The 23,434-nt window shown below is 43.1% G+C and overlaps 1 protein-coding gene across 3 annotated transcripts; it reads right to left on the reverse strand.

Moving 5' to 3' along the window:
- Positions 1–1,432: 1,432 nt before the first annotated feature.
- RNF135 (ring finger protein 135) lies at positions 1,433–14,336 on the reverse strand. 3 transcript variants are annotated; one of them, XM_027517218.1, is made up of 5 exons: positions 13,942–14,336; positions 9,675–9,800; positions 7,099–7,258; positions 4,022–4,111; positions 1,433–3,084 (listed from the first exon to the last, which is right to left on the reverse strand). In XM_027517218.1, exons 1-5 carry the CDS (start codon positions 14,290–14,292, stop codon positions 2,555–2,557), a joined length of 1,257 nt encoding a protein of 418 aa, XP_027373019.1. In that variant the 5' UTR covers positions 14,293–14,336; the 3' UTR covers positions 1,433–2,554. The 3 variants fall into 3 exon arrangements, with proteins under 3 accessions (XP_027373019.1, XP_027373018.1, XP_027373020.1); XM_027517217.1 differs by having other exon boundaries at positions 1,898–3,084; positions 9,657–9,800; XM_027517219.1 differs by lacking the exon at positions 9,675–9,800 and having other exon boundaries at positions 1,898–3,084.
- Between the last annotated feature and the right edge of the window lie 9,098 nt (positions 14,337–23,434).

The following is a 23,434-nucleotide window of genomic DNA, read 5'->3' on the forward strand; positions in this document are numbered from 1 at the left end:
TGATGGTTTCACAACTCTAAATATACTAAAACACATTGATTTGTACACTTTAAATAGGTGAATTTTATAGTACGTAAATTATATCTCAACAAAGCTGTTAAGATATATCAGGGTTTGTGGGGGTTTTTTTTGAGTTTATGCTAAAGATGCATGTTTGGGTGCTAAAACTCTAAAGAAATGCAAGCAAGTGATTACTGTAAAAGTCAAGATGCCTTTCAGGTGGAAAGAGGGTTTTGTAACTGCAATGGGGAAAGAGCCTCTGGGGTCGGTCACAGGGTTTTATTTCTTGACCTGAAGTGTAAAGGGTGCTTAATAATAATAATAATGATTATTCCTTATGTTGCACATGTGTTTTGTGTAGTTTTCTCTATCCATTCTGTTATGGGATAAAATGATTCTTAAAAAATGGGGGAAATCAAGTATGAGATGATACCATGTGCTGGCCAGACTATAAGGACCCCCCCCAACTTCCTGGTATTCATGTTCTTGTGAATCCCCACCCCTAAATGTGGGCAGGGCCCTTGACTTGCTTCTAATCAACAGAATCAGACAAAGGCAAAGGGATGCGTTGGTTATATGTCCGTGTGGTTACATTACATAAGATTTGTCGGGACGGACCTGGTGTTCCTGAGGTTAAGTATTCACCTGCCAACTCGGAGGACACTGGTTTGATCCCTTGATCTGGGAAGATCCCACAATTCATGAGGCAACTCAGCCCATGAACCACAACTACTGAGCCTGTGCTCGAGAGCCCGTGCTCCACAGTAAGAGGAGCCACTGCAGGAGAAGCCTGTGCACCGCAACTAGAGAAGACCACACGCAGCAATGAAGACCCAGCACAGCCAAAACTAAATAAATTAAAAAACATTTTTACCACACATCAACATGAATTAGCCACAGGTATATAGATGTCCCCTCCCTCTTGAATGTATGGCAGAAACCGAACCAGTATTATAAAGCAATTACTCTTCCATTAAAAATTAACAATTTTTTTAAAAATTAAAGTTTTTAAAAGAGGGAATGTCCACCTTTTGGGAGACGATCTCCCTCGTTGGCTGTGATGAAGTAAGCAGCTATGTTGCAGAGGCCCACTGAGTAAGGAACTGGGGTCCTCAGTCCGACAACCCACAAGGAACTGAATGCTGCCAACAACCACGTGAGCTTGGAAGCAAGTCCTTCCCCAGGGGAGCCTCCATGTCACCGGCCCCAGTTCATACTCTGACTGCAGCTTTCAAGACTCCAGAAGAGAAGCCTCAGCTAAGCCGTACCCTGACTCTGGCCCAGAGAAGCGTTGAGATTATAAATGTGTGTTGTTTGAAGCCACTGAATGTGTGCTTGATAGCATGCCTCTTGTGGGTGGGGAGGAGGTCCCCTAAAATCAGTCTCATAGTCAGTGATTCACTAGAAGGACTCACAGAATTCAGCAAAGCTGCTACACTTGTGATTACAGTTTATTACAATGAAAGGATACGGGTTAACTAGAAAAAGGCACACAAGGGAGGGGTTGGGAGACCCCACCCTTCTCTCAGTGGAGTTATAGGGCCATTGCTTAACTCTCCCAGCATGACGTGTGACAACACACACGGAATACTGCCAGCGAGGGAAGCGCATCCAAGACCCGGTGTCCAAGGCCTTGATTGACCCACGGTAGGCAGAGTCCCCGGTGGCTCAGATGATCAAGAGTCTGCCTGCAATGAGGGAGATCTGGGTTCAATCCCTGGGTCTCCGGTGGCTCAGATGATCAAGAGTCTGCCTGCAATGAGGGAGATCTGGGTTCAATCCCTGGGTCGGGAAGATTCCCTGGGGAAGGAAATGGCAACCCACTCCAGCATTCTTGCCTGGAAAATCCCATGGATGGAAGAGCCTGGCAGGCTACGGTCCATGGGGTCACAACGAGTCAGACATGACTGAATCACTTTATTTTGTAGGCAGAATCACCGCTCTTACGGCTGATCTTAGTTTCCAGCTCCTCCAGAGATCAAGCTGATACTGTGTGGCCCAAGGGCCTCCGATAAAGACAATCTTATCAGGCAAGATATTCCAAGGGCTTAGATGTTATCTCCTACTCAAGAGCCTATCCTTTCTTTCTCGCAGGGTTTGAACCATGCAAGTTAGCCGAATTAAACAGTTACTTTGCATCCCTCAATTTTCAAAGTTCATTCCTTTATTGTTTGCGATTTCTTTCTTTATTTTTAAAAATTATTTTTGGCCGGGCAGGGTCTTAGTTGCTGTGTGCAGGCTTTCTCTAGTTGCGGTGAGCAGGAGTTACTTTTCCTTGGGGTGTGTGGGCTTCTCACAGTGGTGGCTTCTCTTATGGCCGAGCATGGGCTCCATGGCTCCAGCGCTCAGTAGATGTGGTGCACTGGCTTAGTTGCTCTGTGGCGTGTGGGATCTTTTGGGAATCAGGGATTGAACCCATGTCCCCTGCATTGGCAGGTCGATTCCTAACCGTCTGGACCACCAGGGGAGTGCTGGAAGACGGATTCTTAAGTTGCCACCCTGCTAAAAGTCAGAGAGACCAGGAAATCAATGTGTTTTAACACCCAGGGAATGTTTACACATTCATTTTGCGTATGGTCAGAGAATTTCCAGGGTCTAAGCCATACAGCCAGAAGGCAGGGTGTAGAGGAACAGAGACAGAGATGGGGCACTCAAACAGAGGCTTTGCCTGATCTGCCTTGGAATAGAAGGCAAGTTTTCCCTCCTCAAGGTCCAGCCAGATGCCCACCACACTGGGTCTGTCTGAGCCGAGGACAGTTTCCTTAACCATGCACCACGCAGAGAGCTGGCTGGCCCCTTTCCACTCTACACACCAGGAGTCCGTGGTCCTTCCCAGGATCTGGTCACGCTTCATCCCCCGTGAAGCCACCCCGACTGCCCAGTGGCTACAACGCTGAGTGTCCACTTCCCAGTAATGCTGCCCAGAAGAGAGGGCCTGGGAACATAAAGCCTGGCTGGAGGCAAACCTCTCAGGACTCCAGGCATAGAGCATTGGGAAGTCAGACACAGTCACTGTCCGGAGATCCACGGAGACCTTCAGATTACAGGAAAGGCTCTCAAGGTCAAAGGTTGGACTGATGGCCCCTGGGGGAAAAAACAGAACATGACCAGTCAGCTCTGATGGTTCATGCTACGAGGTCCTCAAATAGCGAAACGCAGCTGTGTATCTTTGAATGAGATACAGTTTTTCTTATATTAGCATTACAGTTGGAACGTCAACTTACACTGGAAGCTTGTTATACATACCCCTGATGCTGTTCTAGTAACAATACTCCTCTCCCACCTTCATTTCTACTTAGCCTTCTTTCAGGAAGCTGTCTGTGAAGCCCACCCGACAAAAGTCACCTCTTGCTTTTCCCCTAATGCTTTACCTGATCACTAGTGATACTTAACCATTTTCTATCTGTAGTAGAGTGACTGATGATCATGGCTATTTACATCTCTCTGGTTACACTAAGCTTCCTGATTAGGGCTCATGTCTTATTCATTTTGTATATTCCATATTGTTTTCCACTAAGGGAGTAAATAATTGCTAATACTCGGCATTCCTACTGAAAGTCATATTTACACACATTTACTCACTTACCCTGATGACAATCCCACAAGGAAGTAAGTACTACTATCTCCATCTTGCAGATGAGGGAACTGAGGCTCTGAGAGGTTACATGACTTCTCCAAGATCAGACAGCTAGTGAGTGGAGCAGTTGGCTCCAGGATCTGTGCCCTCAAGGATTATTCCAGACTGGGGCCGTGATAGTAGTTTAGCTAGGTTGGGGCATTGGCAGTTGGCTGTAAGTGGTGGCTCTGGCATGGATGCCCAAAGGCTGCCAGGGTTCTGAGAGCTCACGGGTCTGGCTCAGCCTGGAACCCCTTTTGCCTTTGTCATCAGCTCCCCATGGGGAGGGGCCAGTTGTAGAGGAACTAGCCAAGGGGTCTAACAGCAGAGAGATGGACACAACATGCTCTTAAGCTCCTTGCTCTGCCAAGCCAAACCCAAGTTGTAGGCAGATCACATACTTACATCGAGCAAACGAGGAAGCCTTCTTGGGTGCAAAGCGGCTCTGGTCAGGCAGTGGGCGTGAGGAAGAAGATGGAACTTCTGGGAGTTCAACTATGGAATCAAAAATATTAGGAGAGGGAGACAGTCCCATCAAAAAAAAAAAAAAATGCACGTAGAAGACATCCAAACATCGTGATCAACACACACAGCTTGTCTTTCTCATCGTCAGCATTTGATCAGGCAGTATACATCCAGCTTAGGTATATCTAGTCCCATGTTCTTACTGTGGACTTTTTCCCCTCACTGAGTCCTAAGCTCCTTGCTGGCAGAGATTTTATTCATCTCTGTATTCTAAGCATTTCCCCATTGCCAGGTACGTAGGAAGTACTTCATGCATATCTATCAAATAAATTAACAAATATGGTTCCAGGAGATCACAGCACCCTCACCCGCAGAATCTCCATGACGTCAGGTCAGTGCTTTAAATCATTATTAAGCTGGGAAACATGAATTGATATGAGACTCATCACAACTGCTGATACCTATTTCCTCTCAATATACCGAAGTTTTGTTTTCATTTTATGGAAGTACAGTTGATTTAGTGTTGTATCAACTTCTACTATACAACAAAGTGATCCATGTATGCATATATATATATTCTTGTTTATATTCTTTTCCATTATGATTCATCACTGGCTACTGAATATAGTACCCTGTGCTATACACTAGGGCCTTGTTGTTTATCCATCCTGTATATAATAGTTATACCTGCTAATCCCAAGGCTTGTCAGGTAGACAAGCTAAGTTATACCTGCTAATCCCAAGGCTTGCTCAGTGGTCGAGAATCCACCTGCCAATGCAGGAGCCTCAGGAGATGAGGCTTCAATCCCTGGATTAGGAAGATCCCCTGGAGGAGGAAATGGCAACCCCTTCCAGGATTCTTGCCAGGACAATCCCACGGATAGAGGAACCTGGCAGGGTACAGCCCACGAGGTTGCAAAGAGCCGGACATGACTGAGTGACTGAGCACGAGCTAACCCTAAACTGTGCTCAATTTTATTATTACCTTAAAGCTACTGTGTGCTTACAATGACCACAGTAAGTGGCAGAAGGGAAAGTAAGGGAAATGCTTGGACATGGACGATGAAGGTGAAATCTTCTCCATTGGTATCCTGAAGCGACAGCAGCATAAACTGAACCTCAGAGTCGGATGATGTAAACTTACGGTGTAGACAGATACAGTACAGCACTGTAAATGTATTTTCTCTTCCTTATGCTTTTCTTAATAACATTTTCTTTTATTCTAACCGACTTTACTGTAAGAATACAGCGTATAGTACACAAAACATACGAAGTATGTGTTAATCAACTGTTCATGCTGTAGTATGGCTTCCAGTCAACAGTAGGCTACTGGTAGTTAAGTTTTGGGGCAGTGAAAAGTTATAGTCAGATTTTCGGCTTTATGGGTGTTTGGTGCCCCTAATCCTCATGGGTTCAAGGGGCAACTGCACTCCTCAATAATCAAATTTGTATTACAAATAATCACCCATACTGGGTAAGCCCAAAATGGTCATCAAAATTGTAGTGTGCATTAAAATCCCCTGCAAAGTTAGTACAAATACAAATCCTTGGTACTTAGTCCCAGAGATGCTAGCTCAATAGTTTGGCAACAGGGCCTGGATTCTGAATTTTCATTTTTTAAGGGTAAGAAGATTTTTAATTAATACTATGAAGTAAGCATAATATTGATATCAAAGTCAGAAAAAACACATAAGAAAAAAAAAAAAAAACATAGGCTAACAAACTGGAGATTATCTGCATTCTTTCTACTGTTATACAGAGTCCTGGGCCATGCCTTGAGAAACACTGTGCTGTTTAGGCTGCGTGATTTCCATGGCAGCTCGTGGTCTATTTACATAGGGTCAAAGGAAATCATTGTGAGGAGGCAGCCGAATTGCTTAGCAGCTGTTACAAGTGCTGACCTGAAGAACAGCTAATCTATTGTCTTAAAAACAATCTTGTGAGAACTTCAGGGAATGATGTTTCAGGAAATATTCAGATCCTGTGTTTGAAAGCTGCCCTGGACTGGCCCAAAGAATCAAAATCAAAACACCCAAAACAGGGACTTCCTGGAGGTCCACAACGACCACTGGCAGTCCCATGGTTAAGACTCTGAGTTTCCAGTGCAGGGGTTGCAAGTTCTATCCCAGGTCAGGGAAGCTAAGACTCCATGTGCCTTGACCCCCACCCCGCAAAAAAAAGACTCCTTTTTCCCCTACAGTGCAATGAGCTTAAAAAAAAAAAAAGCCAAGATAATAAAAATTGTACTCACTAAGACATACTTGAATTTTCTAAGTTAAACTTTTTTAAAAACTATTTTATTTCTGACGTTGCAGTGAACGGGGGCTACTCTCTCCCTGCAGTCTTGGGCTTCTCATCGTGGTGACTTCTCTTGTTGCACAGCATGGGTTCTAGGGCATGCGGGCATCGGTTGTCATGGTTCTCGGGCTCTAGAGCAGAGGCTAAGTCGTTGTATTGCATAGGCTTAGTTGCTTCTCAGCATGTGGATCTTAGTTCCCTGACCTGGGATTGAACCAGTTTCCCCTGCCCTGGCAGGTGGATTCTTACCCACTGCGCCACCAGCAAAATTCTGTTATAATCTACATTGTTACTACTTAACATGTTAACACATCCACCAGAGATTATAGTTGAATAGAATTTGTCAAGAACTGTATACAAAGTTGCATTCTTCATTAATAAGACATTTACTAGTGAAAAATTAAAAAGCTGCCTATTTCTGAATCTCCTCAAGTAGAATAACACAGGTGTGCAGTGAGCTAGCAAAATCAGGTCTAGGTTCTGGATTTATAGGTCTTAGAAAATGAGTTTCTGTCTATTAAGGGCCTGTGTTACATCACACCTCCAGTCAGGTCCAAAAACACATCCAGCCACAAAAATAGCTCAGCCCACTCCTTCCTCATTCACATCCCAGGGAACACGCAGCTGGGCTCAGAGATCCTGTTCCCTCAAAAGGAAGCCATGGGACACTGGCCCAGCTTCCATAATCAAACCTCCTCTACCAAATAACATCAACTCACCCTGTGTTTGTTCTTCAAGGGCCCCTTTCTGCGTGAAGTTTTCTCGTAATTTTTCTTGGATGTCTTCTAGATCATGGAGAATATCTTTCATTTTTTGCTCAGGTGGGCTGGAACTCACTTTGGGAGAAGCCAAGGAAAGGTCCACCCCATCCAACAAAGTCTATTGATGAATAAGAACAGAATGAAAGAAAGGGAGAGAGAGGGAGGGGGAAGGGAGAGGGAAGGAAGGAAGAAAGAAAGAAAATCTTCTAAAGAATGCATCAAATATATTCCAGTCCTGCCAACCATCTATAATTTTCTACTTACCTCCCAACAGGTTTTTCAAAATATAATTAGGCCCTCATGATGCAGGCAACATGATTGTCTTCGCCCAGGGGAAGAGTTATTATGATAAGATGACAGCAGTCGGGGAAAGACTATTTCAGCCTCTGTGGCTTATCTTAGTGACTATCTGTATTATTTATTTTGTAAGGCCCCTATAAGATGGGCCTAAAACTTTAAAACTTTTTTGGGGGTATGAGCTAAGAATTGGAGAAGGCAATGGCACCCCACTCCAGTACTCTTGCCTGGAAACTCCCATGGATGGAGGAGCCTGGTAGGCTGCAGTCCATGGGGTTGCTAAGAGTCGGACATGACTGAGTGACTTCACTTTCACTTTCATGCACTGGAGAAGGAAATGGTAACCCACTCCAGTGTTCTTGCCTGGAGAATCCCAGGGACAGGGAAGTCTGGTGGGCTGCCGTCTATAGGGTCGCAGAGTGTCGGACACAACTGAAGGGACTTAGCAGCAGCAGCAGCAGCAGCAGGAAGAGGAACGAAAGACAATGAATTATGGTATCAATCACTATCAAGTCACAAGCGTGACAACTGCTGCAAATGAAAGATACATGGAATCACATACATGAGAGCCTCTAATAAGGGAACTTGACTTGTTCAAGGAAATCAGTGAAGGCTTCTTCAAGGAAGTGATAATCTAGTCGAGGTCTGAAGGATGAGCAGGCATGACCTACATGACAGGGGAAAAGAAGAACATTCCATCATGGTATGGACCCCGTGATGAGAAGACATGTGACACTAGTGGGAACAGAACAGAGTGATTAGGAGGCTTTCGTAGAAATCCAGACCAGAGATGGTCACAGGATTGGATTAGAGATGTTTTTAAGAAGCTCCAGAATAGTAAATAGGTTCAAGAGATGTTTAGCCAGGTGATGGAGGAGGGCAACGTGATCAGATTTCTGATTTGGGCACTAGGAGTGATTACTAGCAGGGTCAGCTGCTCAGATGGGGTACCCAGAGGAGAGACAGTTCAGGATGGATTAAGTGTGATGTGCCTCTGAGATGCCAAGAGGAAAAGATGAGAAGGAAGACACCAGATCAGAGGAGGGTCCAGGCTGAAGCTACGTTTGTGCACAGGGTGGGTAATGAAAGCCACAGGTGTGGACGGGGCCATCTGAGGGAAAGAGACAGTGACCTACAACTCAGCCTTGAGGAATCCCAGCATTTCACTGCTTAGCAGAGGACAGTAAACCTGCCAAACAGCCAGAAAAGGAGCAGCCAGAGAGACATGGGGAAAAACTGGAAGACTCGTATCTCAGAGCTAAGGGGAAAGGAAGCTTCAAGAATGAAGTTGTGAGAAGCAGCAGACTCACTGATACACAGAAAACAAATCTGTGGTTAGCAATAGCTAGCGGGAAGTTGCTGTAGGGAGCTCAGCTGCGTGCTCTCTAATGACCTAAGGGGTGGGATGGGAGGAGGATGGGAGGGAGCCTCAAGAGAGAGGGGGGAATATATGTATTCGTGTAGCTGATTCACTGCGTTGTACAGCAGAAACACACACACCATTGTAAAGCAACTGTACTCCAATAATAAAATTTTTTTTAAAAAAAAAGGGGGGAAGAAAAAGATCTTTTATCACTGGTCATGGCAGAACAGGTTTCAAAAACACATTTTCTTTTAAATATATTCAGCTATTACACAGCGTTTTGTAAATATGTGTATTAAATATATATAAATATTTTTAAAAAACAAATTAGTGGGGAGAGAGGCAAGAGAGGCAACATGGGGGCAGGGGAGTGAGTGGTAAAAACTCGTGGGTGTGAGATAGAGTGTAAAAACTACCAGGATGCGTTGTACAACACTGGGAACATAGCCGATATTTTGTAACAACTGTAAACGAAGTGTAACTTTTAAAAATTATACAGAATTTTTTAAAAATTAAAAAAAAAAAAAAGAATGATGCTGTGGTCAACTATGTCATAGGCGGCTGAAAGGCCAAGGAGAATAAAAGCTAGAAGGTCTGCAGAATTTGCATAGAGGTCACTGGTGATCTTCGGGGAGTAAGCTGGTTACGTGGAGTGATAAGGATGGATGCCTTCACACCTCACCTCAAACATTCCAAACTCCCAATTATCTGTGTTGGGTAGTGAAGAGCAAGGTGAAAGATTGGGATTTAGCGCATCCTTCAAGGGCAAACATATTCATCTTGCTTCCCAGCGGTTCCAGGGAGTTGTCCCTAGCCCCACCCCTGGCACATCCTTTCTTCTCCCAGGTGAGCCTACCATAGCCAGAATGCTCACTTCTTTATCTGGTTCAGATTCTAGGAGGTGTCTCGGACTCTGAAGTTTCCTGACAATATCTATAAGCCGTTCCACCAGCTTTGCCAGCTCCCGGTCAACTTCTGTGCTGCTCTTCGGTGCCTCCACCTTTAAAAGAGCAAAGCAGAACACAAAGCTGGACCCGGGAACCAGCTCTAGACAGAGGGAGCCGTAAACACTGGATAAAGGACGCGGGCAAGGAAGTGACAAAAATGTCTAGAGGAAAAGGAGGTAAAGTCCTCGGACTTTTCGCATTCCCGCATCCCCCTGCTGATTGTCCAGAAGCCATAACAGGGAAGCAGAGTTCATCCATCGGTTGGGGCCAGGGGAGTGGGGGGCGGGAGTGAGGCATGAAGGGAAGCCTGGGGTCATTTTGAACTGGGGAAGTCAGAGAGGAAGCAGGGTGGGAGCCTGGAGATTTGCTGCTGGTGGCAGCTGTTAAGTCCAGTGGAAGGCATTTGGCTCAGGCTTCAGCTCCACTTTGACCTCTGACTCATCCTGTGTCTTTACCACTCCTTTAAAAACTTAAAGCGACCACCCCTAGTTCCCTTTAACAGTGAAAAGCACCTACTATGAAAGGATCGTGGAGATTCTAGATTGCTGTACAGATGCAAGCTCTTTTTGTTTACTGGTGTCCTTCACATTTAAAGAAACATTCAGATGAGAATGCTAAACAGCTCCACTTCCAGAGCTTCATCTGCGCAGCTGCCTGGCTGAGAACGGGAGGAAGTTTGGCCACCAACATATTCTGGCAACAACCTCAAGACCTGATGACCATCATCAGAGGCAGGCGGGGCCAGAACTCACTGGAGAAATCTGAATTACCTCCCAAAGGGGTCCTACATAGAACCACGGAAATACATGATTTTCATCATTCTACTCTAAATAAACCAGAGTTTTTAATAACTTTGGGGGGACAGCTCTCACTTTTTAAATTATGCTGGAACCTCAAAAACGAACTACTTTTTCATCTCTAAGAAGCACTTATGTCCCTCAAAATAGCATGTGTTTCAGAAGCTACATGCAGACTAATTTGCAGAGGAAGGTGGCTGACCACTGGTAACATTGTTTGCTCTTTTATGTCCAGGTCTCACTCCTAAACATTCTGGCAGCTGGAATTCTGGAGTGGAGCCCTTATCTAGACAGCTGAGCAAATTAAAAACTTTTATAAATAAGTGTTGGTGCTTTTTCAGCATCAACTTTATTGGTGCAACTGCACCAATAAAACTGCACACTTATTGTGATGAATTTAGAAAATGCACAGAACTGAAAGAAGAAACATTTTAAATCATCCAATATCCTACCATCCATAGACAATTGTAATCTGAAAGCCAATGCAAAGTATATTCAGTCACTATACTAACAAATAGTTTTAAGGACCTGAGAGATAATGCTGTATTTATTCATCTGTGGCCACAGCGCTTGGCTTGTAGGGTCTCAGTTCCCTGACCAGGGATAGAACCTGGGCCACGGCACTGAAAGCGCTGAATCCTAACCACTAGACCACCAGGGAACTTCCAATGCTGTATTTATAACCAAAAAGAAGAAAACAGCTTTAATTATAAGGGGGGAAAAAAAAGGAAGCAACCAATATGTCCATTAAAAGGTAGATAGACAAACTATGGGACATGTATACAATGGAATATGATTTGGCAATAAAAAGAAATGAGCAGTCAAGCCACAAACCTCAATTATGTTTAGTGATAGAAACTAGTCTGAGAAAGCTAGATACTGTATGATTCCAATGGTATGACATTCTGGAAAAGCCAAAGAGATAGCAAAAAAATCAGTTGTTGCCGGGGGTTGGCGGGGGGATGAGGGGATACACGAAGGTGGGTCTCAGGGGGTTTTCAAGGCAGTAAACTATAACTGCAGATACCTGACTTCCTGCATTTGTCAAAATCCATAGAATGGTACGACATGGAGTGAACTGCAACTATGGATTTTAGTAAATGACAATGTATCAATATTGGTTCACAGGACTCCCCTGGTGATCCAGTGGTTAAAAATCCGCCTGCCAATGCAGGGGATTGACCCCTGGTCCAGGAAGATTCCACATGCCATGGGGCAAGTAAGCCTGTGCACCACAGCCACTGAGCCCCCGTGCCCTAGAGCCCCTGCTCCACAACGAGAAGCCCCCGCAATGAGAAGCCCAAGCACTGAAACTAGAGCGTAGCCCCCACTCAACACAACTAGAAAAAGCCCATGGCAGCAATGAAGACCCAGTGCAGCCAAAAAAATAAATAAAAATTTAAATACAGGTTCATAAATTGTAACAAAGGAACCAAACTAATGCAAGAGAGTAATAATAAGGAAAACTGTGAGGGGAATAAGGGAACTTTCTGTACTATCTGCTCAATTTTCTATAAATCTAGAACTGCTCTAAAAAGTAAAGTCTATTAATTATTTTTGGAAAAAAAAAAAAGAGAAGTAGATAGCTCCAAGCTTTCTGACCCTCTATCACTCCCTAGCCTGCCCCAACACATCACACACAGAAACATCACATATCAAGAAGAAGCTGTCAGAACCAACTTTTTGAGGCAGAACTCTGCAATCACTGACTCAAAAAAACACAACCCGGCAGTAGGAAGCTTTGTGACATTCTGACCTGCACTCACCTCATTCCCTTCCTGGCTCAGAGACAGCACTGAACATCTCCAGCATGAAACTCTGGCCCTGGTTCCCAAAGGCACAGAAGAGATCTTATTCCCAAACCATGGCACATGTCTGTTCTAACCAGGCTCGGGGCTGTCTGAAGGAATGACACAAGGTGCTCGTTCATCTTTGTTTCACCTAACTTGGAGCTCAGCCCAGAGAGGTGGTGGGCATTGCTCAGAAATGCTGCAAGAGGAGTCAAACTTGCAGGTGTCGGGGGCAAAAGATCATGGTGTAAACTGACAATCTCCTAAGTCCAGGTGGCTAACAGACTAGGAGCAAATAGACCTAAGTTCCTGGAGCAAAAGTTGAGGAGAACTGGAAAACTTCTACTTTGTTAATGGGAATGCAAAATATTGTTGTTGCGTGGAATGCAGTTTGGCTGTTTCTCAGTTAGCTAAACACGGACCTGTCATGTGACCCAACAATTCTGCTCCTACCGGAAAGAACTGAAAATAGGAACTCGGTATCTGTACACCAATGTTCACGGCAATGTTACTTATGATAACCAAAAGGTGGAAACAATCCAAATGTCCATCAATGTTTGAATGGATTTTAAAAAAAAAAGTGGTATAATCACACAAGGGAATTATCATTCAGCCACAAAAAAGGGAATGAAGTTCGGACTTCCTGTTGGCCCAGTGGATAGAATCCGCCTGCCAATTTAGGGGACATGGGCTCCATCTCTGGTCTGGGAAGATTCCCCCTACCTCAAAGCAACTAAGCTCCTGCCCAACAGCTTCTGAGCCTGTGCTCTAGAGCCTGAGAGCCACACCTACTGAAGTCTGCATGCCCTAGAGCCAGTGCTCAGCAACAAGAAAAGCCACCGCAATGAGAAGCGTTCACACCGCAATTGGATAGTAGCCCCCACTCACAACTAGAAAGCCTGAGAATAGCAATGAAGATCCAATGCAACAGAAAATAAACGAATGAATGGTTTAAGAAAAAAAGGAATGAATTTCAGATATATGCTACAACACAAATGAATCTTGAAAATGGTATCGCAACTGAAAGAAGCCGAGGCTAGAAACAAAGAGGCAAGTACTACATGATTCACTTGCATGAAATATATAGAGTAGGCCAAGTCACAGAGACAGAAAGTAGATGAGACGGTACCACGGGCTAGAGGGAAGGGAGAAGTCATTGCTTCATGGGTACAGAGTTACTCTCGGTGGTGATCAAAGAAAGAGTTTTGGAACTAGAATAGTGTTGATCATTGCACAGCAATGTAAATATAATGCCACTGAACTGTACATTTTAAAATGGTTAAATGGCAAATTTTGTTATATAACGTAAACATATTTTAGCACAATTAAAAATCGTCAGAGAGACAGGCTTCAGAAAGACTGGAAATAAGTGGAAATAGTCCAGGGTACATAGCACTTAAGTTGATAGGATTTCAGATTTGGATTTTTTTCTCCTGCTTCTTCATATTTCTCTGAACTTTCCAAAGAACGGGTTCTATGTACAGCCTGAGAAAACTAAAGTGAAAGTAGAAACAATCAGGAAGAAAGGAAGCGCCCTGTCGGTACCGGGGTGCAGGCGGCGCGGATGAGCGGAGGGCAGAGGGCAACCGCTGGTCCCGCCTCCATACCCGCAGCTGCGCCGTGGGGCGCCCGGGTCGGGACGCTGGGCGAGGTGCGGGAGTCGGCTCCGGGCCGGGGCTCAGGGGCTCCAGCTCTCGCGCCGCCAGCCTGTACTTGTCGGCCAGGTCCTCCAGCATTGTGTTCTTCCGCAGCTGCGGCGGCCCGGGGGCACCCTCGCGGCAGCTGGGGCAGAACCGGCTGCGCCTCGCGGCCCACAGGTCCAGTAGGCAGTCGCGGCAGAAGGTGTGGCCGCAGGGCAGCGTGGCGGGCCAGGCCAGCAGATCGTGACAGATGATGCAGCCCAGGTCGTCCTCCGCCAGCCACACGGGAATGGCCCGGCCCGCGTCCAGGCCCGCCATGGTCCCCAGGCCGCCCCCGCCCGCCGGCGCGGGCGCGGGCGCGGAAGTCGGGGCCACGTGAGGACCGCCAGCTTCAGGTTACGTCTTCGCAGGCTCCTCCCTCGGTCTCTGCCTGTCCGCTCCTCCTTCGCTGCTGCTCAGGTCCCCCCTCGTTTCCTTTTCCCAGTCCTACTGCGAGCTCACTGGAAATCAGCTCGCCCCAAGCCGCTAGAAACACGCCGATGCCATAAACAGAAAGGAATTTGAGTCAGGCTGTTTAGTTTTGTAGTGACCCAAAGCCTGTTATACAGAGTGAAGTAAGTCAGAAAGAGAAAAACAAATATTGTGTATTAACACACACACAAGCCAATCCTAAAGGAAATCAACCCTGAATGTTCATTGGAAGGACTGAAGCTGAAGCTCCAATACTTTGGCCACCTGATGCGAAGAGCTGACTCATTGGAAAAGACCCTGATGCTTGGAAAGAGTAAAAGCAGGAGGAGAAGGGGACGACATGGGGTGAGATGGTTGGATGGCATCATGAACTCAGTGGACATGAGTTTGAGCAAACTCCGGGAGATGGTGAAGGACCAGGAGGCCTGGCCTGCTGCAGTCCATGGGGTCGCAAAGAGTTGGACACAACTGAGCAACTGAACAACAAAAAACAACAACAACAACAACACACACACACACACACATATATAGAGAGAATAAAAAAAAAATAGTACCGTTGAACCTATTTTCAGGGCGGGAATAGAGACACAGGCATAAAGAACGGACTTGAGGGGAACAGCGAGGGGAGAAAGCGGGGAAATTGAGAGAGTAGCTCAGTGCTCTGTGATGTGAGGGAGGGGAATATATGTATACTTTAAAGCTGATTCTTGTTGTACAGCAGAAACCAACACAGTATTGTAAAGCAACTATCCTCCAATTAAAAAAGAAAAGCCAGCTCAAAACTATAAAATTTTTAAAAAGAAAGAAAGAAATGTGCTGATATCCCCAAATTTTCTTTAGCTTTATGTTCCCCTGCTGCTGCTGCTAAGTTGCTTCAGTCGTGTCCGACTCTGTGTGACTCCATAGACAGTAGCCCACCAGGCTCCCCCATCTCTGGGAGTCTCCAGGCAAGAACACTGGAGTGGGTTGCCATTTCCTTCTCCAATGCATGAAAGTGAAAAGTGAAAGTGAAGTCGCTCAGTCGTGTCCGACTCTTAGTGACCCCATGGACTGCAGCCTACCAGGCTCCTCCGTCCATGGGATTTTCCAGGCAAGAGTACTGGAGTCGGGTGCCATCGCCTTCTCTGTTAAGTTCCCCAACCCCATTAAATTGCGACCTAGACAACTCTCTGGTGAAGAAAAAGGAGAGGATCCAAGAACTCTTTTCTGAGATGTGCCCACTAGGTGTCATTCAGCTACTCCATCAAGCAGTGAGGGATTGGAGAGTACTGGGTGCAGGTAGCTGGCAAGCTCTTTAAAGTCTGATTTCTTTGTCTAGCGTGGAAACCCGGCATGGGTAGTTTTTAAAACCTGACCCAGATGATTCTGGGGCTTCTCAGGTGGCACTAGTGGTAAAGAATCCACCTGCCAATGCAGGAGATGAAAGAGACACTGGTTTGATCCTGTATTCTTGCCTGGAAAACTCCATGGGACAGAGGAACCTGGTGGACTACAGGCCGTGGGGCTGCAAAGAGTCAGACACAACTGAGCGCACACACACAGATGACTCTAATGTGTAGCCAAAGTTAAGTCACCCTTAGACTTTTTAAATTGTTATTACAATGCAGAATTGTGCCACTGTTTCCTTACTGCTCCCTGCTGGCTGAAAGTGCATTGCCTGCTAGACTTCAGGATGAAAATAACTAAAGTCTGTTTTCTTGAGGGAGTACACCTGGCCCTGGTGGGGCTTTCTCTCTTCCTCCTCTCTTATTCTAGTCCTATGTGCATGACAAACACGTAACATACAAGAGCTGGAAGAGCAAAGTCCCCAAGAGGCAAATGAACTTACAGGCTTACGTAGCAATACCTGAATGGCAGAGACCAGGACCCTTATCTCTGTTATCTGTTGAGATGAGCTAAAAGTGTCTTATATTTTATTTCACCCCATATTGCCTGGGGTCAAAATACAGGTACCGGATAATATAAATTTGTGGCTACTTCCAATACTGGAAATGACAAGAAATACTCTTTAGTGCTGCTCATCAAAGTCTGTACTATCTATATGTGAAAAAAATTGCATAGTGATCCACCACCAGACAGTATTTTTAATAACCTCTCAGCTGACAACTTGATTAGATTTTCCTTTATTTTTTTTGTTGAAAGCAAAGAATTTGAAACCCCCTGTGTTGCAAAAGTTATTGGAATTAACCACTTTCTCATTTTCTGGGAGGTAGGCTAAAAAGACTTTGAAAAATGTGTGAAAGTCACTCAGTTGTGTCCAGCTCTTTGCAACCCCATGGACAGTAGCCCACCAAGCTCCTCTGTCCACGGAATTCTCCAGGCAAGAATACCAGAGTGGGTTGCCATTCCCTTCTTCAGGGGATCTTTCTGACCCAGGGATTGAACCCAGATCAGACACTATCAGATCAGACACTATCAATTATACCAGTTACTCTAGAGGCACTTTGTTTAACCTAATATACCCAGAAAGGCCTAGGAGAATTAGAATATTGTTCATTTATATAGACCTTTGTTAATCTAATTTTTTGGAAAGATACTTGTATCTTAAATGCTTGAAATACATTTCCTCGAAAGTTTGGAGCTGCAAAATTAGCTCATTCAGTACAGGTAAAATATATACCACACAATCGAATTGGCTGTGCCAGTTCTCATAGTTAAACCAGCTGGTCAAATCAAACTCATCTTCTATCAGAGAGTCTGACATCGTTGTTAAATTCAAGTGGATATGTTAATATACATCCCTGGGATGCTGAGCTCTAATGCTAAATCAGATGGGAAAAGACAAGGGTCTTGAGTTTGTATGCAACTGCCATTATTATATTCTGTCAGGGCTCCTTTCTTTGTTTTGTTCTCACTTCAGGGACAAAGCATATTTTGTCAGGGGAAACGTCAGTAAACTGCTAACCTAAAATAATCAAACAGCCAGTTATTTTACCAGCAAAAGGGGTAGCAAAAGGGGCAGCAAAGAATTGCAATTCAGGACAGGGAACTCAAAGGACAGGAAACTCTTTTATTATAGAGGAGGGGAAGTTGGGATAGACGTCTAGAAACAAAAGGTCCATTGGAGGAGTTTGAAGTACAGTGGCTTTTTATTGGCTGAACTGTTGCCAGGCAAGGGGGAAAATCTTTCCGCCCCCTGCTGGCAGAAATAAAGCAGTGTCATTCCCTGCTGGCGATGCAAGGTACATCTTTAGAGAAGGTACATCTTTAGAGAAGTGCAAGGAACACTTTAGAGAAGTGAAGTCGCTCAGTCGTGTCCGACTCTTTTCTACCCCATGGACTGCAGCCTGCCAGGCTCCTCCGTCCATGGGATTTTCCAGGCAAGAATACTGGAGTAGGTTGCCATTTCCTTCTCAAGGAGATCTTCCCCACCCAAGGATCGAACCCAGGTCTCCTGCATTGTAGACGGACGCTTTACGTCTGAGCCACCAGGGAAGTCACATCTCTTCCTATAGGGGTCTGTATTGACGTGAAGTTGTATGTACCTGATAGAGCTTCCTGCTTCTGGCCTCTTGACTCCAGGTTAGTTTTCCCTTAATTTTCACCAAACATACATCACCCATATTTCCACTCTATATGAATGCAAAACACCCAAATATAAGCCAAACACCCTATTTTTAATGCCAAACTTTGTCACTAACAAAAATCTGCATTAAATGAAGGAAATCACAAACCCTGACCTTGATGCCTTGATTTTAAAAAAACTTCACTGGCATTGTTAGAAGAATGAAAAGCTACGGACTGGAGGAAAATATTTGCAAATCCTGTATCTGTCAAAGGACTTGTATCTAGAACCCAGAAAAAAAAATTCAAAACAATAAGAAAATAAAGCATTTAATATCACATTTGCATTGACAAAACTATTTCATCTTCTGGGGATAATTGCTTTAACTTTAAAGAAAAGCCTATTAATTTGAAAATTGTGCCTCTCCAAGTTGAATAAATTTGCAAACTCTAGTGTGAAATAGTATTATTTTAAAGGGAGACTACATAAATTTAAGAGCAAGTTCATTATCAATAAAGTGTCCTGCAAATTCCTCTTACAGCTTTTTTGGACAATTTACCTTACTACCAGTTATAATTAAAGTATTCTGTATATTGATTCATGTTAGAAGAGTGTATAAAATTGTTATTACTACCAACAAGGACCTACTGAATAGCACATGAAACTCTGCTCGATGTTATGGGGCAGCCTGGATATGAGGGGAGTTTGGGGGAGAATGGAAACATGTATATGTGTAGCTGAGGCCCTTTGCTGTTCACCTGAAACGATCACAACATTGTTCATTGGCTGCACCCCAATACAAAATAGAGAGTGTTTTTAAAATTGTTATTACTGATTAGTATTATTAAATGTTTTTGTCTCAACATAAATTCTTGTAACTGCTTAGCTAAGGCACATACTAACCTTTTCTTAGAGCTTCAACATTAGCTCATTCATATGCAGTGTAACATCAGTGAGAAAACATAATCACACTGCCTTAGGCCTTTGATTGTTGACTATTTTGCAAGCACTCCTTTAGTTTCAAGAAAATCTTGAGTTGAAATGAACAGTACATTAAATAATTGTAAAACTTATTCAAAACTCAAAAAAATATGAGCTCACTGAATTGTCTTCCATATCTTTCAACAGTTCTATAAATTGGCAGTGCTTCATAGCATTTCATGTTCATGCTGAGCAATTTTAACAATTGTATCCATGACAGTTTTCATAGTCTGTTTCAGAAAACTGAACATAAATATTTTTACTTTGTGTCATACAATGGAACAAAGTCATGAGAATCATCAGACCCTTATTTTAAAATTTCAGTATTTGAATTTTTGATCTAACACAGCTAAAGAATCTGTCACAGTAAAGATTGGGTTTTCCATATCTACCTTAAATTCTTTTCTTACAGATGTAAAAGATTCAAAAATATCTATAACATGAGTTTGACTTTTTAGGCAGTGGATTGACATTTCCTCATAAATGTAAATGTCCTTTGAAACAAAACTTACCCATATTATTCATTGTTAGTCTAGTATCACATAACTCACTTAAAACTAAAACAACAACAAAAAAGTCTGCTGTTTTTTCAAATTTTGAATCAGTTGATTTCTGATATTATTAAAAAAAATCTCCTATTCTACAGGTAATCATTTGGCAGCTTAATTGAAGATACTTCACTTTTTATAAAATTTAGTTCTTACTTTTTTCCATATCATTAAATTTTTTTCCGCAACTAAAATAATAGATATCTTATGCACTGCAGGGCTTCCCTGGTGGCTCAGAGGATAAAGTGTCTGCCTATAATACAGGAGACCAGGGTTCGATCCCTGGGTTGGAGAGATTCCCCTGGATGGCTAAATTAAAATATGTCTTACCAAAGCTACTAAGATGTGTCTGAAGTAATGATGTTTTACACTGCTTCAGTTTCTTATTTTAAATTTAAATTACTTAAATTTAGGGACTCTCCTGGTAGTCCAGTGGTTAAGATTCCATGGTTCCACTGCAGGGGGCGTGGGCTCGATTCTTGGTTGGGGAACTAAGATCCTTCATACCAAGGGGGCATAGCAAAAATTAATTTTTTTTTTAAATTATAAAATTAGATGCTGCTGCTGCTAAGTCACTTCAGTTGTGTCCGACTCTGTGCGACCCCATAGATGGCAGCCCACCAGGCTCCATCCCTGGGATTCTCCAGGCAAGAACACTGGAGAGGGTTGCCATTTCCTTCTCCAATGCGTGAAAGTGAAGTCGCTCAGTCGTGTCCGACTCTTAGCAACCCCATAAACTGCAGCCTACCAGGCTCCTCCATCCATGGGATTTTCCAGGCAAGAGTACTAGAGTGGGTTGCCGTTGCCTTCTCCGATAAAATTAGATAAAATGAAGTAAAATTTAAAATTCATTTCCTCAGTTACGTTAATCACATTTCAATGCTCAATGAAAACGTGGTTATTGTCACCATATTGGGCAGTACAGCTGTAGGTCATTGATTCTTTTTTTCCAATTTAAGTGTAGATAATTTACAATACTGTGTTAATTTCTGCTGTACAGCAAAGTGACTCAGTCACATATACATTCTTTTTTATATTTTTTTCCATGATGGTTTATCCCAGGATATTGAATATAGCTCCGTGTGCTCTACAATAGGATCTGTTGTCCTTGTGTGTGCTCATTCACTCAGTCATTTCTGGCTCTTTGTGACCCCATGGACTGCAGCCTGCCAGGATCTTCTGTCCACTAAATGTTCCAAGCAAGCATACTGGAGTGGGTTGCTGTGCCTCCCTCTAGGGAATCTTCCTGACCCAGAGACTGAACCTGCGTCTCTTTCGTCTCCTGCACTGGCAGGCGGATTCTTTCCCACTGCACCACCTGCGGAGGCCAAATACGGTTGTCTGCGTAGGCCACTGATTCTTACGTGTTTCCCTTTAATTAATGCTTTAGTTGCATCATTTCAATTTTGAAACTTTTATTATCATTCAGTTATAAATCTTTCTAATTTCCCATGTGATTTCTTTTTCTGATCCATGATTATATTGATGTGTCTATTTTTCCCTTAAATTTTGCCCATTTTTGCTGCATGTACTTTGGGGCTATATTTTTAGGCACATGCCACATCTATGATCCATTATGTCTTTTAATGAATTACACCTTTTATAGTTATGAGACATTACTCCTTATTTCTGGTGTTACTCCTTATCTTGAAAAAAGTACTTTATCTGATCTCAGTATAGCCTCTTCAGCCATTTTATTGTTACTGTCCGCATGGTGTATATTTTTCCATACTTGTTACCTCAACTTATCTATGTCTTAAAATGTCTTTTTATGGGGGAGGAGTCAGACCTTGTGGCATGCAGGATCTTCTCCTGACCAGGGATTGAACCTGTGCCCCGCTGTGCAGAGGGGCAGAGTCCTAAGCACTGGGCCACCAAGGATGTCCCCTAAAATGTCTTTTTAACAGCATGCAATTGGGTCATGATTCCTCATCTTCTCTGACAATCGTGTACTTTAATGTAAATGTTTAATCCACTAATATTGAATGCATTAATTATTGATATGACTAGGTCTCCCTTTTGCTCTTTATTTTCAGTTTGTCCCATCTATTCTTTATTCATTTTGTCCTTCCTGTCCTGCCTTCTTCTGGGTTAATCAAATGCTTTTAAAAATTCTGTTTTAGTTTCCTTGCTAGCTTTTTAGCTATACCTCTTTGCACTACATGTTAGAGATTCATTAAGAATTACAGTAGACATCCCTGAGTTTTCACAATCCACTTAGACTTCATTTTGTATCACTTCATGTAAAATATAAGAAGCTTGAAGTGTATAGTTCCATTTACTTCCCCTCCAGGCCTCCATGAGGTCGTTGTCATATACATTATACCTCTACAGATGCTATAAACCATAACACATGTAATTCTTGCTTTAAATAGGCAGCCTTTTATTTACTTATATCTTTACCATTTCTATTATGCTTTACAGATCAGATCAGAGTTTCTGTTTGGTATCATTTCCTTCTACCTCAAAGAACTTTCTTTAGTATTTCTTATACTGTAATTCTGTCAGGAATCTATACTTATCTTTATGGTAAATGTTTTTTGTTTGCCTTTAAAAAAATAAAAATCTACCTTTATGCATTTTTTATTGTGATAAAATATAATCAACAGGAAGTTTACCATTTTACTCATTTTTAGGTGTTCAATTCAGTGATATTTTGCCTTCTTTTCTAAAGATTTTTTGGTTTGTTATCTATATAGAATTCCAGATATATACATACCTGGAATTCTCCAGGCAAGAATACTGGAGTGGGTAGCCATTCCTTTCTCCAGGGAATCTTCTTGACCCAGGGATCGAATCCAGGACTCCTACATTGCAGGCAGATTCTTTGCCATCTGAGCCACTAGGGGAGCCCCAATATCTACCTACAATATCCTTTATTCTTGAAAGATGTTTTCTCTAGTGTTCTAATTTGACTTTTTTCCTTAGGAATTAATTTCTTTTTTAATCTTGTTTATAATTTTTAAAATTTATTTTTAATTTAAGGATAATTGCTTTACAGTATTGTGTTTCTGCCAAACATCAACATCAATCACCATAGGTACACATATGTCCCCTCCCTGATTTTTTTTTCTTTTAGAGCTTTAAAGATTTATTTTCAGTCTTCTGGCCTCCTTTGTTTCTGATAAGAAACAGTATTTCCTTGTATGTAATGTATCATTTTTCACTGGCTGCTTTCAAAATCTTTATCTTTGGTTTTCAGCAGATTGGCAGTAATGTACCTGAGTGTGACTTTCTTTGTATTTATTCTACTTAAAGTTTTCCAAGCTTCTTCTCTTTAATAAAGTGTTCTCTTTCTTTTTTTAAAGAAAATTAATTTATTTATTTTAATTGGAGGCTAATTACTTTACACTATTGTGGTGGTTTTTGCCATACATCAACATGAATCAGCCATGGGTGTACACGTGTCCCACCATCTTGAATAAAGTGTTCTTTTTTAAATATTTATTTACTTGGCTACATCAGGTCTTAGTTGTGGCAAGTGGGCTTAGCTGCCCCATGGCATCTGGAATCTTCCCAGAGCAGAGAGAGAACCATGGCCTCTGCACTGGCAGGCAATTCTTAACCAGTGGACCACCAAGGAAGTCTCCATCTCTTATCTCTGTTCTCGGCCCCTCTGAGGGGCTCCTAAGAATCCCAAATTGCTCCTTCAAGTAGTTTTGTTATTGCCTGTTTCCTTCTCTTTCTTCTTCTCTGGACCACAAGTTCCTTTATTGATTCTCTCATTCTCAGAACTTAGCAGAGTACAGCCAACAGAGTGTAACAGTGTGGTTTAAAAAAAAAAAAAAAAAAGGCAGGCAAGTAACATGACCCTTAACATACATACAGCCCAGCAGGTGTTGAAACAGACATTTTCAAGGTGCTTTAGGAGACAGAAGAGGAAGCAAGCATGTCTTCATCTGGGCAGTCAGGAAGCCTCAGGAAAGACAGCTTGATGACGTTGCTTGTCCTCTGA

The sequence above is a fragment of the Bos indicus x Bos taurus genome, chromosome 19 (assembly GCF_003369695.1).
Source record: "Bos indicus x Bos taurus breed Angus x Brahman F1 hybrid chromosome 19, Bos_hybrid_MaternalHap_v2.0, whole genome shotgun sequence".
Classification (NCBI taxonomy): Eukaryota; Metazoa; Chordata; class Mammalia; order Artiodactyla; family Bovidae; genus Bos; species Bos indicus x Bos taurus.